Source organism: Monodon monoceros, unplaced genomic scaffold, assembly GCF_005190385.1.
Source record: "Monodon monoceros isolate NGI ecotype Baffin Bay Population unplaced genomic scaffold, NGI_Narwhal_1 Super_Scaffold_21, whole genome shotgun sequence".
In the NCBI taxonomy this organism is placed as follows: Eukaryota; Metazoa; Chordata; class Mammalia; order Artiodactyla; family Monodontidae; genus Monodon; species Monodon monoceros.
Genome location: NW_021703778.1, coordinates 169,439,677 through 169,456,931, shown reverse-complemented (window position 1 = coordinate 169,456,931; position 17,255 = coordinate 169,439,677). Strand labels below are relative to the sequence as shown.

At 45.9% G+C, this 17,255-nt stretch overlaps 1 protein-coding gene across 9 annotated transcripts in view; it reads right to left on the bottom strand.

The window, feature by feature from the left end:
- EVL (Enah/Vasp-like) overlaps positions 1 to 17,255 on the bottom strand; it is a 165,158-nt gene that overhangs the window by 56,351 nt on the left and 91,552 nt on the right. For 8 of the 9 annotated variants that reach the window (XM_029237762.1, XM_029237759.1, XM_029237763.1 and 5 more), the window contains one exon: positions 6,699 to 6,867. In XM_029237762.1, the coding sequence (XP_029093595.1) occupies positions 6,699 to 6,867 (169 nt within the window). Of the gene's footprint in view, positions 1 to 6,698; positions 6,868 to 12,532; positions 12,583 to 17,255 lie in introns of those variants that run through there. The other variant, XM_029237758.1, reaches the window with a different exon arrangement.

Below are 17,255 nucleotides of genomic sequence, written 5' to 3'. Positions count from 1 at the left end.
AACTACCGTACTAGGGACAAGGACTGAGCAGAGGGTTTTGAGTCAAACGATTCAGGATTAAAATTCTGGCCTTATTACTTTGCAGCTGAATAAACTTGGAAAAGTTACCGGCATTAGCTTCTTCATATGTAAAATGAAAATATTATAAATAATGCTGGACTGAACATCCTTGTGCATATGTCTGTGTGAACATTCCTATGAGCAGAATTTCTGGATCAATGGACATGACCATTTAAACATTTATATTTTCTGTTTGAAAAGATCTACTCTGAAACTTCTAAACTGCCTTCTAAAAAAGGAGAGTCCGTGCAACGTGTTTTGGACATATGTGCAGATGACACATGGCCTATTTGTCACTTGACCATCTTGGGAGGTGGTCAGTGTTCATTAACTGACAGACAGAACTTACGAGCTGACAGTTAAAAATCTCTGTACCTACTCAATGGTTCCATTCCCTTGTTTACTCTCCTTAGAGCATGTGCATTACTACAAGTCCACTTAGGGGTGTGGATCAGCTTCATTTAATACACTCCTCCCCAGAGATGTCCACGTTTCTGAGTATCACCATCAGTTACTTTCGCCTGTTTTTGAACTACACAGAAATGGATTCATATGGTATGTTCACTTTTGTTTCTGTGTTCTTTCACTCAATACAATATCTATGAGATTCACCTGCGTCACTGCATTTATAAGTATATAGTTTTTTTCTGATTGCTACATAACATTCCATTTTTTGATATACCATAAATAACCTATCCATTCTCCTGTTGATGGACATTCTCAAAGTTTCTAACTGTTGGGTATTAGGAATAAAACTGCTGTGAATATTTTCATATAGGTCTTTCAGTGGACACAGACACTCATTTCTCTTGGGTAGGTACCCAAGAGTAGGTGTATACTGAGTTTTACTAGGTTCTGGCAAACCATTTTTCAAACAGGCTGTATTGATTGACACCTCCGCCAGCAGTAACAGGAACTCCAGCTGCTCTGCATCCTCACCAACATTTGGTATCCTTTTAATTTTAGCCTTTAGTCCTTTAAATTTTAGCCTTTCTGGTGTGCGTGCAGTACTCTGATTGCCGTTTTTGTTTGTATTTCCCTTATGAGTAATGATGTAGAGCAACCTTCACGTGCTCACTGGCCATGTCTTCTGTCCCACTGCTCTTTTCTCTTTTGTGAAACTCCTGTCCCAGTCATTTTGCTCATTTTAAAGAGGTTGTCTGTTTTTTTCTTTTTGATTTGTAGGAGTTCTGTATATATTCTTCATATGAATCCTTTGTCATATTCATTTCTCTCCCTCTCTTTCTCCCTGCCCGTATGTATGTATGTATGTACGTATGTGTGTGTGTACGTATGTATATTCTCCCTGTTTGTAGCTTGCCCTTTCACTCTCTTAATGGGGCCTTTTAACAAAGAAAACTCCTTAAATTTAAAGAAGTCCAACTTAATTTTTTTTCTTTTACAGTCAATGCTTTGTGTGTCCCGTTCAAGGTCATAAAGATATTTTCCTGTATTTTCCCCTCAATATAATGAAGATATTTTCCTGAATTTTCTTCTAGACACTTTATTGATTTACTTTGCATATTTAGGTTGATTTTTAATTAATTTGGGGGTGTAGTGTGAACTAAGGGTAAAGTTTTTTTTTTTTTTTCATAATGATATCTGATTGTTCTGGAATCATTTGTTGAAAAGACCATCTTTAGCCCATTGAGTGCAACGGGGCTTTGTCATAAATCAAGTGACCATATATATGTGGGTCTATCTAGACTCTTTTTTTCAAAAAAAACGACAACATTTTGCTTTTCTCTATTGTGTATCTGCTTTCTATTTCATTAGATTTTTGGTTTTGCTTTTAATTTTTCCTTCTACTTTTGTTGGTTTAATTTGTTTTTTTCTAGCTTCTTGAGATAGAAGCTTAGGTCACTGACTTTCAATCATTCTTTTTCTAAACTATGCATTTCTAGCTATACATTTATCTATATGCCGTGCTTTAGTTGCATCCCACAAGTTTTGCTACATTGCAGTTTCACTATTGCTCTGTTCAAAATATTTTCTAGTTTTACATTGTGACTCTTTTTTTTTGGTCCTATGGGTTATTTAGTAGTATACTGCTTAATTTCTAAACATTTGAAGATTTTCTAGTTATCCTTCTATTACTGATTTCTGGCTTAATTCCTCTGTGGTCTAAGAAAAACTCTGCATGATTTTAATCCTTTTAAATTTGTTGAGATTGGCTTTGTGGCCTAGCATGTAGTCTGTTCTGTTAAATGCTCAATGTACACTTGAGAAGACTGTATATTCTACTGTGGCTGCCTGTAGTTTCTATAAATGTAAATTACGTCAAGTTGGTTAATAATGCTCTTCAAATTTTCTACGTCTACTTATTCCAGTCTCTTGCAGGTATGATCAGAATCTCCGACCAGGCTTCTGGATTCCTTTATTTCTCCCTTAAGATCTGTCCATTTTTGCTTTATATATTTTGAAGATATATTAGATGCCTACAAATTTAGGACTGTTATGCCATCCTTTTCAGTTGACTCTTTTATCATTAAAAAGGTCCTTTATCTTCACTAATAATTCTTGCCTTAAAGTCTACTTTGTGTAATATTAATATAGTCACACCATTTTCTTTGGTTAGTGTCTGTTAAGGTTCATCTTTTTTCCACTCTATCACTTTCAACCTGTGTCCTTATCAGCTTTATATTAAAACTAATTCTCCAAGCTTCGGTAGGACTGATCTAGACAAGTGCTGAAGGATAAAACTTATTTTTTTATTTTATTTTTTAACATCTTTATTGGAGTATAATTGCTTTACACTGTTATGTTAGTTGCTGCTGTATAACAAAGCAAATCAGCTATATGTATACATATATCCCCGTATCTCTTCCCTCTTGCGTCTCCCTCCCACCCTCCCTATCATACCCCTCTAGGTGGATACAAAGCACCAAGCTGATCTCCCTGTGCTATGTGGCTACTTCCCACTAGCTATCTATTTTACATTTGGTAGTGTATATATGTCCGTGCCACTCTCTCACTTCGTCCCAGCTTACCCTTCCCCCTCCCTATGTCAAGTCCATTCTCTACGTTTGCGTCTTTATTCCTGTCCTGCCCCTAGGTTCTTCAGAAACTTTTTTTTAGATTCCATATATATGTGTTAGCGTATGGTATTTGTTTTTCTCTGACTTATTTCATTCTGTATGACAGTCTCTAGGCCCATCCACTTCACTACAAATAACTCAATTTCGTTCTTTTCATGGCTGAGTAATATTCCATTGTGTATATGTGCCACATCTTCTTTATCCATTCATCTGTCGATGGACACTTAGATTGCTTCCATGTCCTGGCTATTGTAAATAGGGCTTCAGTGAACATTGTGGTACATGACTCTTTGTGAATTATGGTTTTCTCAGGGTATATGCCCAGTAGTGGGATTGCTGGGTCATATGGTAGTTCTATTTTTAGTTTTTTAAGGAACCTCTATACTGTTCTCCATAGTGGCTGTATCAATTTACATTCCCACCAACAGTGCAAGAGGGTTCCCTTTTCTCCACACCCTCTCCAGCATTTATTGTTTGTAGATTTTTTGATGATGGCCATTGTGACCAGTGTGAGGCGGTACCTCATTGTAGTACAGCTTATTTTAAAAGGTCACACTTCTTGTGTAAGAGCCCACAATTAACAATGTTTGCACATGTTTTATTTTGGGAAGTGTAGGAACAAGTGGGAGTGTTTTCCGGTTCTCTTCAAGGAAGACCTTGTAACTCCAAATACTGTCTAACAGGTTTCTGAGGCTTCTGAGTAAGAATAGTCAAAAGCCCTTTACAGAAAAAGCTGATGGTGGGGGATGGTCTTCCTGACCCACATGTTCACCTGGGTCTAAAACTCCCAGGATCTACAGGTTGGCAAAGGCCTCTACGGTCTCATCCAAATGTCCACCCAGTGATGGGATGTTCTTCCCAGGATGCTTACCAAATGGCCTGCTTGCTCGTGGGCTCACAAAGCAACAGAGTCCCTCTTCCATAGTGTGCCTCTAAGAAAGCTCTTCCTTTTATGGAGTTTCAGTCCTCTCCATCGTAGTATCCATGCAGTATTCCTAGTTCTGCTCTCAGGGCTTCACAGAAAAAGTAAGATTTCTCCTCCACGTGGAGAAGGAGCTCTTCAGAGATCTGAAAACTGTGGCCATGCCCCTTTCAGTTTTTCTCTCCTCCAAGTAAATATCTCTTGCTACTTCTTCAACTGTTCCACATATTAATGCTGCTTTCAGACCTCTCACCAGTTTCGACGCCCTCCTCCTTACAGATTCCATTTACGGCACTCAGATTTGGTCCCAACATTCACGGGAAAGTACAACCAGTGCAGAGCAGAGCACGACTATAAAATCCCTCCTTCTGGGCCTCTACTTCTATTAATTCAGCCTGAGAGTCACTAACATTTTTAGTGGCCATAACTCCTTCTCAACTAAACATCCTTTGGTTTCTTCACCTTTGATGTGAGATTCAGGTTAGACCCTGGCTAATGATACTATAACTTACCAGTCCTTTTCCCCACAAATGATCACCTGGTTTTATGTCCACCTATTAGCAAAACGGGGGAGACAATTCTTATACCATTATCCTCATGGGGTTACTGGGGGACTGAAATAATAAACATGAAGAGTGCTCTGTAAGCCACAGAGAGCACTGAACATGTAAGATATCCCCCTCTGGTTGTAAGACCACGAATCTCTGTCTCTCTTAAGATGTTTGACCTTGTAATCCATACTGACTGGAAATCAGACCTGTGAAAATCCATATTTTCTCCTGGGTCCATAAAAGCTATTATGGACCAGGTTTCCTGCCACTTTCTCTAATACCTTGGTTTACTGAGAATCTCTTTTGTGTTCCTGGCTAATGTGTCCCACCCACCTGGGCAGAGTTGCAACCATGTTCCAGGAGCCTGTCTGATGAACGTGTAATTCCAGCTGGAAGGCTATGCTGGTAACTTCTCCATCAGGTCCCAGAAGATCTCTAAGTTTGAGGCAACAGAGTCTCTCTGAGTTTCCCCAGGAGATCACTGAGGACGGCTGCCAGTCCCTCCCTGAACGCAGGAAAGGTCTCCTCCCAAACGAGCCCCAACACGTGCTTTCCTCTGAAGGAAGCTGAGGCTTCCGAGAACCAGGTTCACGTTGGTTCCCACACACCATGGTATCTTCCTAGTGTGCCCTGCAGGGCAACCAAGAGGCATGAAGAGAATGGAAAACTTGTCATAATAAAAGCAGCCACTTAGGGAACACCCACTATGATTCAGGAACTGCCTGAGATAATGGGCCTTATGTCAAAGGCGAGTACCAGGGTGGAAGTGCCCTGGCTGTCAGGGAAATGTGTGAGATGTTTTTGGTTGTCGCTATAGTTGGGGCTAAAGGTGTTATAAATCCTGCAGCATATGGTGGAGTGTGCCTCTAAAAGGCAGAGCCAGAATCAGTGAACTAGAAGAACAGGGAAGCAGCTTCTAGAAGGTTTTTAGAATAACCTGCCTATCCGTAAGGCTCATCAACAAGGGACAGGGATGCCCCTGAAGGTACCCAGAGTTCCAGGTCAGAAGGACCACCTTTGATCAGGGGTTCTGAAGTGAGGAGGTCCCTTTTAGCCACAAGAATCTGAAATCTAATAGGACTATTTTGGCAAAAGCAGAAACCCATTCAATAGGCAACACACTAAAAACAGAGTCCTCAGTTTCTGTTCTCTCTTTCCTATTTGTGAACACGATGATTCTTGCAAAGATAGCAGCAAACCTGCTGCTCAACTCAGCCAAGGGCTGACTGACAAGGGCTGCCTATTTAGGGCAGAGGTGTTCATAAATGCTGAACTACAGATCTGTCGATTTCACTGCTGAAAAATGTCCTTGTCCATCTCTAAGAAGAGAGCTGGAGGGAGAGCCTGAAGCCCTAACAAAGTCACTGTGGTGAAGCCACACGAGCCCTTTCTCCACGTCTCTGTTTCAGTCCACGACACGTCAGATCACTCTCTGAGTTATTTGTACACAACTACCCCGGACATAGGTGGACTTACCTTGTATTTATTGGCACGGGTACTTACCAGGTACACTCACAAACTATCTCATCTGATTTTTCCAGGATGTACTATTATGGAGGAGAATGATCCCCGATTCTTTAAATCATCTTGATATTCCCCCCAAAGTAAGACTCAGGGGGTTGGTGGACCCAAAATCTTCACAGCTATATTACGTATGGGTACGCAGGCAGAGAATAATACTAACACATTTGTACAATATATTTTTCAAAGCTGTTTCACATCTATTGTTTATATTCTAATATGACAATAACACAGTGAGGTAGGCAGGGTGTGGATTACTGTCTGTGTAAGACAGCTGTGAAAAATGAAGTTCAGAAAAGATAGTTTGCTCAAGGTCTTACACCTTGGAGTATGAGAATACAGAGCCAGACACTGAACCCAGACCTCTGACTCTAAACCATGACCTTGTTGTTCTCTGACCATTTTTCACGTGTGTGTGTGTGTGTGTGTGTGTGTGTGTGGTGTGTGTGTGTGTGAAGTGAGGTGTGTCTGAGGTTTTGTGTGTGTGTGTGGTGTGAGTTGTGTGTGAGGGGTGTGTGTGTGTGAAGTGAGGTGTGTGTGAGATTTTGTGTGGTGTGTGTGAGTCGTGTGTGAGTACTGGGGACGGCCTGTCACCCCAGCACTCACCTGCTGATCCTGAAGCTTGACTCCAACGACTCTGAAGGTGTTGCTGGCAGTGTTGTGGTAGATGTTGATCCGGCTGAATCCCTGCTGGCCAGGTTTGATTGGTACCCACTTCTTACTGGTGTCATCGTAGACCATCACGGAAGCCCGGGCTTGGCAGATACTCTGTTCGCTGCAGACCAAGAGAAAACGTTAAGCGTCAGCCTCAGTTACAAGGGATGGATGCTGGCTTTGTCCTTTTCTGAAACAGAGGCCAACTGCCGCTTGACACAAAGGAACTTCCTAGTTGCCAGAGCTTCCAACTGTCTATGGAAGGGCCGCTCTGTGCGGTGATAAGTTTTGACTCTCCAAAGACCAGGGGGAGTGGACAGGAGGTTCTATGCCAAAGTTTTTGATAGCATGGAAGAGACTCCCAGCTTCACTTTCAGGGGAAAAGGTGCTTGAATTAGAAAGGAATTACAGCTACAATTTGCCAACTGGCCACGATGTTCCAGGCACGGTGTTGAATAATGCACTAAAGCACGTAAGCAACTTATGAAGCAGCCGTTTATTTCCCCCATTTTGTAGATGACAAGAGAGTGGCTCAGAGACTTGGAAAGATTTATACAAATTCACATAGGGACTCAGCGACTTTATCTGGGATTTCCAACCTGTTCTGTCTGACTCTAGAATACATGATATAGATAATATTCTCCACAACATCCAACAAAATGCTCCATTTATGATAGCACAACAGGGTGGCTTCACACATGCTATGTAGACAATAACATGATTAGGTGATCTTCTAAAGAACACAGTGATGAAAATCAAAATGAACAGATGGCCCATCCTGCTTCAATGGAGACATTTCCAAGCAAACTCCCCTGTTCAGCATGTGACAGAAAACCAGGGAAGAAGCAAAAGAAGCACCCGGAGAGAGAAGATAGTCATGACTGAAGTCAGCACACTGCAACTCCCGCCACAGCACGCAGGGCAGGTCTCCCAGAGCCCACCGGCCTCTTCATTTACATATGAGCCTGATAATCTTAAACATTTACTCTCAGTCTCTAGTGTATTAGAATCCCCCAATTAAAAAGGTAAGACGGGCTTCCCTGGTGGCGCAGTGGTTGAGCGTCCGCCTGCCGATGCAGGGGGCGCGGGTTCGTGCCCCGGTCCGGGAGGATCCCACATGCCGCGGAGCGGCTGGGCCCGTGAGCCGTGGCCGCTGATCCTGCGCGTCCGGAGCCTGTGCTCCGCAACGGGAGAGGCCGCAACAGTGAGAGGCCCGCGTACCGCAAAACAAAAAAAAAAGGTAAGACGCGGTTTTCAAAGGTAGGCACACCAACAGCAGCGAGGAGTGGCTGTTAGCGGAAAGGGAGGCTGAAGAATTAGAAATGGAAAGTTAAAGCCCAGCAAGTCGGCGCCAAGTTATAAAGAAGTGAAAGTGTAATTGTGATAATCGTGATGATGAGACCAAGCGGTCAGGAGAAAGTCACAGTCCGTTCCCTTCACCACATCTAAGAGGGCAGGGAAACCAAATATTCGGAGAAGTTCTCTCCCCAGTCCCAGCGGTCACCAGGTGACAAAACGATAGTTTTCAGAAGACTGGCCCTCAGGGACCTGGAAACCTCAGCTTGGCCTAGGCAGCCTGCCTGAGGGCTCTCGTGGGCTGAGCTTCCCCGGGACCCAGCTCCCCTACGACTCCAAGACGGCGGAGGAGACACGTACAGATGGTCACCACCTTAGCAACAATTCTGGGTATGTGCACACACAAACCTGTCCGTACATATCCCCTCACCTCACGTTACACGAATCCCTACGTACATTTGATGGCTGTCTGGCTAACGACTTCACGTGCCGGCGCTCTCAGACCCGCTCCAGGCCTACGCTGCTCCATCTCAATCCTTCTGCTGGCCCCTCAGCTCTGCCCGAGGGTGCAGGAGTCTGGGGTACACTGGACGCCAGCCGTCCACGCCCTGTGCTGAGGCTCCTTCTGTGGACACGTGTACTGGGAGTGAATTATGTGGGTTTTGTTGTGCAATTGTGCTACATCTTTTTTCTCATAATTCATTATTCATTCAACAAATAATTAAGGGGAAATCAGTGATGAGCCAAGCAGGCATGGGCTTCCCCAGAAGACAGCCATATCATACTGGCGGGGAGAAAAAAGAAAAACAAAAGGAAAACCAAACACAGCACTATGCTTTGCCTTCTCTGAGCTCTGGAGCCCGAAACCATGTATCTTCTACGAGAATATTAGGAGGAGTTGCCGCTCCCCTAGCTGAGTCTTTGGGGCCCTGTCCTCATGAAGTCGAAGGTAGGAATCAGAGTAAACCGTACACAGAATTAGACAGACCTTGGTTCAGATCAAGTCAGAGTCCCACACCAATGTAAACTAATTACTAATCAAGTTCTGGGCTAAGTTGTGTCACTTACTGCTACTCACGCACTTAGGCGCTCATGGTGACAGTGGGCAAGTAGGTGTGTGCTCTGAATGCTGGCTCAGGAGCTGGGAGAGATCCTGAGACACAGCACAGTGTTAGGTAACAAAGCACAGACTCGATCAAGTCAGAGGGATCTGAGCCAAAATCCCAGGCGTAGCGCTTACTGGCACGTGACACAGAAGCCCTTGAGATGCCTCTGGGGGAGCAAGCCAGGAAGGAACCGTGTGGTAGAGTCCCTGTGTGAAGGCCGTGGAGTGCCGCCCTTCTGATCACCTTCAAACGAGCCTGTTCTGGAGCAGAGCTGACCAGTGGTCCCAGCTGCTGCCCTCTGGACGCCCACCACGTCTGCACAGAGGCCACATTCTCTGGGCCACTGTCCGCCAATGACTCAGTGGTGGCAGGGATGGCTGGCCCACGCAGGGCTCCTCCCCAGGGGAAACTCATCAGCCAGGCCCAGATTGTCTCAGAACTGTGCTGTGGGCTGAGACGCTTCCTCCTCAGTCCTTCTCGCCCCTTCTCCTTCTGCAGACGTCAGACCTGCATCTTGGCCTGAGGCTCTCTGGGCCTCTCCACTCCCTCCATCCTTCACTGACCTTCTGATAAATCTCTGGAATCTAACCGTCCTGGGGGACTTGGTGTCTGCTTTTGGAAGACCCAAAGTAACACAGCCTGCACGGTGCAGGCTCCCCGAGGGCAGGGACACAGGGGTCTCATTCTCCACTATCTCCAGAACCCGGCAGACAGCGGGGGCCTGATGACTGCTCCCTGTGAAGAGAGCTCTGGAGAGGACCTAGCCCCTCTCATGCTCAACACAGCACGCCTCCTAAAGCAGCCCAAAGAGCACGCAGAGCCTCTGAATGGAACTGCTGGCAACGGGGAACTCTGCTCTCCAAAGCAGCCTGTTTGTTGTGAAATGGTTTGAGTTGTCCTTGTCCTGAGGGTCAGCCCACTCCCCGCCCTCCAGAGGTACAAAGGGGCTCTGAACAGCTCTGCCAGTCTAGTGGACAACTGAAGGAGCACCTTGGCTCTGCCATCCACCATTCATACAACACAGCTACAGGCCCCTGTGCCACCCCAGTGAGTCACCACCTGTCACATGTTCTCTTAGGATCTGGGTATGATACTCTTGCCTTCGTCTGACAAGCACAGATGCCAGTGAGTCAAAAAACATTTAGTGATGCAGAGATGCATATGACAGTCTCTGCTCACAGCTACTCAGGAAATAAGACAAATAATTACACACCTTCCTCAGCCTGGAGGGACTGAGGGAACAGGGGAGACTTTCTGAAGAAACCGCGGTGTGGGTTTATAGCTGAAGAGCTCTCAACCCCAGGCGGGTTCAGGAAGGGGATGTGGGATTCTGGGCGGGGGCGGCCAGCAGCCAGCGAGGCAAGGACAGTGCACTGCGTGCAGAGCCTACCTGGGGCACCACATACACCTCTCGGGGCTGTTCAACGGACATGATACAGCAATGGACCCACCACTGTGCTTGCCCCTGCTAGGTGCTTCAACATCAACCACTTTTTAAAAATTGTAATCATAGCCACAGGCTCCCTTTTTGTGTTTTTTTGGGGTTTTTTTAAGCAGTTTAGGTTCAAATTGAACTTGTGGTTAAACAAAAATCCCTATTTTTGTTCCCATCTGACTAGTGCTTGTCTATCTCTGCTTATTTTATTACCACTAACAAACCCTAAGTGCAAGAAAATACGTGTTTACTTAAGATTTGTCTTATTATCCCTTCGGGATTTTTGTTTTGTTTTGCAGGAGTCAGCATTTTATTATTTTTTATTTTTACTGAGATATAATTGACATGTAACATTATATTAGTTTCAGGTGTATAACACAATGATTCAATATTTATATATATATATCGCAAAATGATCACCACAGTAAGTCTAGTTAACATCCATCACACCTAGTTATGAAAATTTTTTCTTGTGTTTTGTTTTAATAAACTCTTGATTCCTCTCCAGCCTAGACAGTGCCTCTGAGCGCCACATATTCACTGTCTTCTCGACACCTCCATTGGGATGAATATGCAAACTCTATACTACACGCGTTATTTCACAGGCACCAGACACTTCATTTGTCTAAATCAGTTTTTTGAGGAAAGTTAATTTGGTAGACAAATACTAGAACGACTGAACTATTTTTAAAACACATACATACAAAATTCCCTTTACTAAACTGAAAAGGACTATTGCTACCCCCCCTCCCCCCAGCCCTGGCCCTGTACAACTTGCGCCAAAGCTGGTCCTCCTGAGGGCTCATCTCGGACAGGCTGCCTTCACGTGAGCAAACCACCACTGACTAGTGGGAATCAGTCCAATATGCCGTTTGGTTTGCTCCACATGGTGCTGAACTGCCAGGCTGATGGACTTTTGCCCCTGGGACCTAACAGGCTGCTCTGAGCTGCAGGTACAAGCAGTTTCTCTCCCAGGAGAAGGCTCTTTCAGAGCTAGCAGTCCAATTCCAGTCTCATTTTGGGCTTTTGTATGGGTATTTGTGGGCCCAGCAAAATATTCAAGTCTGTAACTTCCCTCCCAGTGGCAGGTGAGACATACACTAACAAAGCTGGGACAGCTCTTTTGTCAGGACCTTAGAGGAGGAAGATGGCATCCTCTGGGCCTCAGTTTCCTCATCTGTACAAGGCTAGTCTGACCTCAGGGCCCCCCTCAGACAGCCATGCGTTCGTGCTGAGCTCTGCCCATAAGCCCAGCCCCGGGTCAGCAGTCAGTGTCTTGTCACTGGTTCAGCAGTTAACTCCTCTAGGCTATACGTCAGAGACCGCTACTGAATCCCTGTTGAAATCTCTCACGTAAAAAGAAAAAGAGCAAACACACCCCAAACTTTCTGCATATAACTGTGAAACATACTCACAGATATTCCTGGACTTGACATAAGAAACCACTGATGCACTTGTGGATAAAACTAATACACGGGAAAACACAGTGAAGGTAGCCTGAAGTCAGTCTCCACCTCTGCTTCTGTCTATTCCTTCTGGAAAAGCTCAGCTTCCACGTCCCACCAGCTGATGGACTCCCGCCCCACCGCTCCCTACGTGACCGGGAATGAGGTCTCCGAACCTCTCTCGGGCTTGCGGTGACACCCCATCCTGGCCACGCTCTTCCCTGTGCGCAGTGAATGTGGAATCCTTTCCACTCTACAAATACCTTTCGGGGCTTTTCCAGGCATTTACTATAAAAATTTGAAGGACAGAGTGTAATTTCATAAAGTAAGAGCAAAAAGGTGCAAAGCCAAAAAGGGAACAGAGAACAACAGGGCCAATGAAGAGAGGCTCATTGGAAAACTAAGTCCAGGGTTGAGCTTGGAACCTGCACAGCACTTGGACCTGTAAGAAGAACCGGCCCCCGCAGCACTGTGCTCGTCTCTGCCTCTCACCAAAGCTCTTACCTGTCCGTCCCGCTTCTCAACATCTGAATCAGCATCCGTCTGCCCCATCAGAAGGTGAGCTCCTTGAAGGCAGGGGCTCTACTGCTTTCCCCTTCGTAATCTGGTCCCTGTGTGCTGCTGACGCTACAAACTGTTGAATTCATGACTCTCTAACTGTGAATAAGTGCATTCATGACCGCGTGCCCGTGGGAACATTCCATCTACAATCCGAGTCCGTTAACCCTCAGAGAGAGTAGCTGCCGAATAAAAGCCTCGGTTACCGAGCACCGTCAGATCACCGCGGCCTGGGATCTGAGAGTCAGGAGACCGCAGTGCTGAGGGTGGGCCTACGGAGGGTGAGGCTCCCAGGAGGCCAGCTGCAGACACAGACCCGCGGCTCTGGGAAAGTGCAGGCTGCCCTCTCGGGGTCCTCTGGAGGGTCAGCCTAGGAGCGCACTCTGTCGCCTGGATCACACCTCACCCTTCCTGCCAGCACGGGCTCAACCCAATGCCCAGCTCGGTCACTCCCTTCAGACAGAACAAGTCATCACACTCTGTCCTGAAGGCTTATCTTGTCGCCCCAGCAGGACCAGAAATCCAGGTTTGCCTGGGACTGAGGCGTTTCCCGGGAGGTGGGGCAGGACTCAGCGCTAAGACAAAGCAGAGTGAGTGGTTACCCTACTGGGAGCTTCCTCTCCCTCTCCACAATAACTATCACGGGATTACGCGCCTAATAAACACCCACTGAATGTGAGTTTTGGCTGATGTAAGTTGATATGAGCTGGCACCACTCCCTGCTCCCAGCCGCTACCTCTCTAGCTCTCGTCTTCTCTTCCGTCAGGCTGAGACATATGATACCTGGCCAGACAGACCTGCAGAACAGTGGCAGGTACAGTAAGTGGCATGAAGGAAAGCTACCCAGCACCTTCTCCGTGGGGTGGGCCATCACCCTCCCGGGGCAGGCACTCAGGAGGGTAAGTGGGCAAAGCAGGGCTCGGGGACCCGGCGTGGGAGATGCCCCAGCAGCACAGCCTGTGCCCCCAGTGGGCAAGCCTCCGCCCTGGGGCTCCTGGCAAAGGCAGGACCCAACAGCCTGCGCGCTGCCACCTGAACGCCCAGGGTGGCTCTCCAGGTCACACTCAGGAGTCCCCGACCTTAGTTTTCTCCTTGGAGGTTAAAAGAATAAGGGGTAAGGGCAGCTCCAACGTGGATACAGAAGGCGCCTCACACTGGCTTCACCTCAAGTCTTACCTCATGCAGATGTGCTGTTTACTTGAGCCAGTATGTCCCCTGTTCAAGACAACTTCTCCTTCCTACATCCACAGTTTGCATCTCACCTTTCTCAGCTCAGTGCCACTGCCTTCAGGAAACACCTATCCATTCACTGCCACTGTCCTGAAGGTCTGCTGATTTTCTCTCTCCCCCACGAGGCAGGTTTTTTGTGGTTGCCTTAAAGATGTTCATCTCTGTAGCTCCAATAACTGGGACCTCCTGGACTGCTCAGTAATTATCTCTGAATACATGCTTGCTTCTGAGTGTGCCTAGTTCTGCCAGGCATCATACTTCTCAGCCTTCGAGGATTCTTTGGGGTGGGGTGGGGAGGGGGTCACGAACCACCTGAGATCGGGCCACCACTGCTTTCTCTTCCCGCATTAATTTAACAAATAAACCAAGAACACACCCCTTTCACTGAGTACTGACTACGAACCAAATATATCCCCACGCCTGGTACTTAGAAAGCAGACCGTGTGTTGAACAGAAGCCACGGTCTGCGCCATCAAGGGAAGGCACACGCGCACAGCCCACGGCACTCCAGGGGTGCAGAGCGCCCGCAGCAGAAGGGGAGCCTGGCACGTCTGGCCCTGGGTGGGGATGCGTGCGTCTCGGGCAGAGTGCCTGGCGTTCCTGGCCATCACCCCGGGCCTCCCGTTACTTCTCAACACGCACGCATTCCAGGGGAACCAGGAAGCCCACACCAGGCGTACCGGCACCGCATCCCAATCCAGGGACCAAGGAACAGGGATGGAAACACAGCCCTGTCAGAGCCGAGAAACATTCGTAAGGAACTCTTTAGATGGAGGAGTCAGGCCAAGTGAAGGGGGCAAGTTTACCAATGTCCCATAGCTAATATGCGGGAGGCTGGGACTAGACTGCAGACCCCTTTCTGCTACATGATAGGGCTTCTCTGCCTCCTGAATAAAGCATTTTTACCACATGCAAGTTTTCTCTTTTTTATGTCATTCTTTTTCTGAACCATTTTACAGTTCCAGATATCATGATACATCAATCCTAAGGTTTTTACATTTCTTTAAAATAAGGACGTTCCGATATATAACTTAAACACCATTATTACATCTAAGAAAATTAGTAATTTACTAATAGATCATACAGAGCCCATATTAAAAGTTACCCAAGTTTTCCCAAAATGTTTTGATTTTTTATAGATCTAGGATCCGCTCATGCATTACATTTGGTTGTGTTGTCTGCTTACTCTCTTTTAAGCTAGAGTGTTAGGCTGTATTTTTTTCCTGTTTTTCACTGATACTGATTTTTGTGTGTGTGAAGAGATCAGGCCAATTGTGTTGGAGGCCGTCCCCATCCTGGGTTGTTTCCTCGTGACTAAATTCAGGGTAAATAGGAAGAACACAACACAGGTGGTAGTGGGCATGTACTCTACCACATCACATGGGGCACCACACTCAGGTGCCTTCTCTTGGACAGGCAAGCTTGTCTACGGGAGCAGGCGCCAGAGCTCTCCAATGCAAAGGTGCCTTTTTTCTTGGTAATGAGTAAATCCCCTCTAGGGTGACCTTTTTTCCTCTTAATGGAAACAGGCCTGAAACAGGTTTGGTGTTTTCATCTAAACTTAAAATGTTTATTCTGAAACAGTTCATGCCTACAGCTTTGGTGTTTTGTTCTAAACTTAAAATGTTATTCTGAAACAGTTCACGCCTGTGAGAAGTAGGTTCCCATGATCCCACCACTCAGGCCAGGAAATGTGATGTCATCTCAAAAAGCTGTTTAGCTGGAGAGGCCCCTGCATCCCAGTGCCCTCCTCTCGACCAGTGGGAGCCACCATCCTGAACCAGGTGCTTACCAATTCTGTGCGTGTCTTTCATAGTACAGTCACATAACGGACTACTTTACAGAAGTGGCTCTCAAACTTTTTTGGTCTCAGGACCCCTGTATGCCCATAAAAACTATTGAAGATGGCAGCTAATTATTAAAGAAATGCGAATCAAAACTACAGTGAGGTACCACCTTACACCAGTCAGAATGGCCATCACTAAAAAGTCTACAAATAACAAATGCTGGGGAGGGTGTGGAGAAAAGGGAACCCTCCTACACTGCTGGCGGGAATGTAAATTGGTGCAGCCACTATGGAAAACAGTATGGAGGTTCCTCAAAAAACTAAAAATAGAATTACCATATGACCCTGCAATCCCACTCCTGGGCATATATCTGGACAAAACTATAATTCAAAAAGATACACGCACCCCTATGTTCACAGCAGCACTATTTACAATAGCCAAGACAAGCAACCTAAATGTCCATCAACAGGTGAATGGATAAAGAAGATGTGGTACCTATCTATATACAATGGAATATTACTCAGCCATAAAAAAGAATGAAACAATGCCATTTGCAGCAACACAGATGGACCTAGAGATTATCCTACTAAGTGAAGTAAGTCAGAAAGAGAAAGACAAATACCATATGATATCACTTACACGTGGACTCTAAAATATGACACAAATGAACTTATCCACAAAACAGAAACAGACTCACAGACACAGAGAACAGACTTGTGGTTGCCAAAGGAGGTGGGGGTGGGGGAAGGATGGAGTGGGAGTTTGGGATTAGCAGATGCAAACTAGTATGTATAGGATAGATGAACGACAAGGTCCTAGTGTATAGCACAGGGAACTATATTCAATATCCTGTGATAAACCATAATTGAGAAGAATATGAAAAAGAATGTATATACATGTATAACTGAATCCCTTTGCTGTATAGCAGAAATTAACACAACACTGTAAATCAATTATACTTCAATAAAAAAAATTTTTTAAAAATTATTGAGGGTGCCAAAAAGCTTCTGTTTATGGAGATTAAGTCTATCTGTATTTACCATATTTGAAATTAAAACTAAGAATTTTTAAAAACACAAGTATACACTTCCTTGGCTGTCACCGTGACAATGTCATGTAAGCCTCTGGAAAATTCCACTTTGCACTCATGAGAGGGAAAAAGGCAAATAATGTCTCAGTATTATTACAAATATAGTTTTGACTCACAGGCCCCTAAAAGGGTAGGTCTTCTGATCACATTTTGAGAACTGCTGCATTACAGTAATGAAAACAATAAATTAGATCTGCACAGAATAACACGCATAACCTCAGATGGTGACTAAGCCCCATTTTTGTGAGTGTTAGAATTAAAGAAAGGCTTTGGGTAAGTGAAGAACAAATTTGGTATCAAACCCAAATATCTTTTCTTCTACCCAAGTTGGTTGGGATAGCCAGACTGCCACGTCATGTGCGGTCAAGACTGTTTGCCAGGGCTTCCCTGGTGGCGCAGTGGTTGAGAGTCCGCCTGCTGATGCAGGGGACACGGGTTCGTGCCCCGGTCCGGGAAGATCCCACATGCCGCAGAGCGGCTGGGCCCGTGAGCCACGGCCGCTAAGCCTGCGCGTCCAGAGCCTCTGCTCCGCAACGGGAGAGGCCACAGCAGTGAGAGGCCC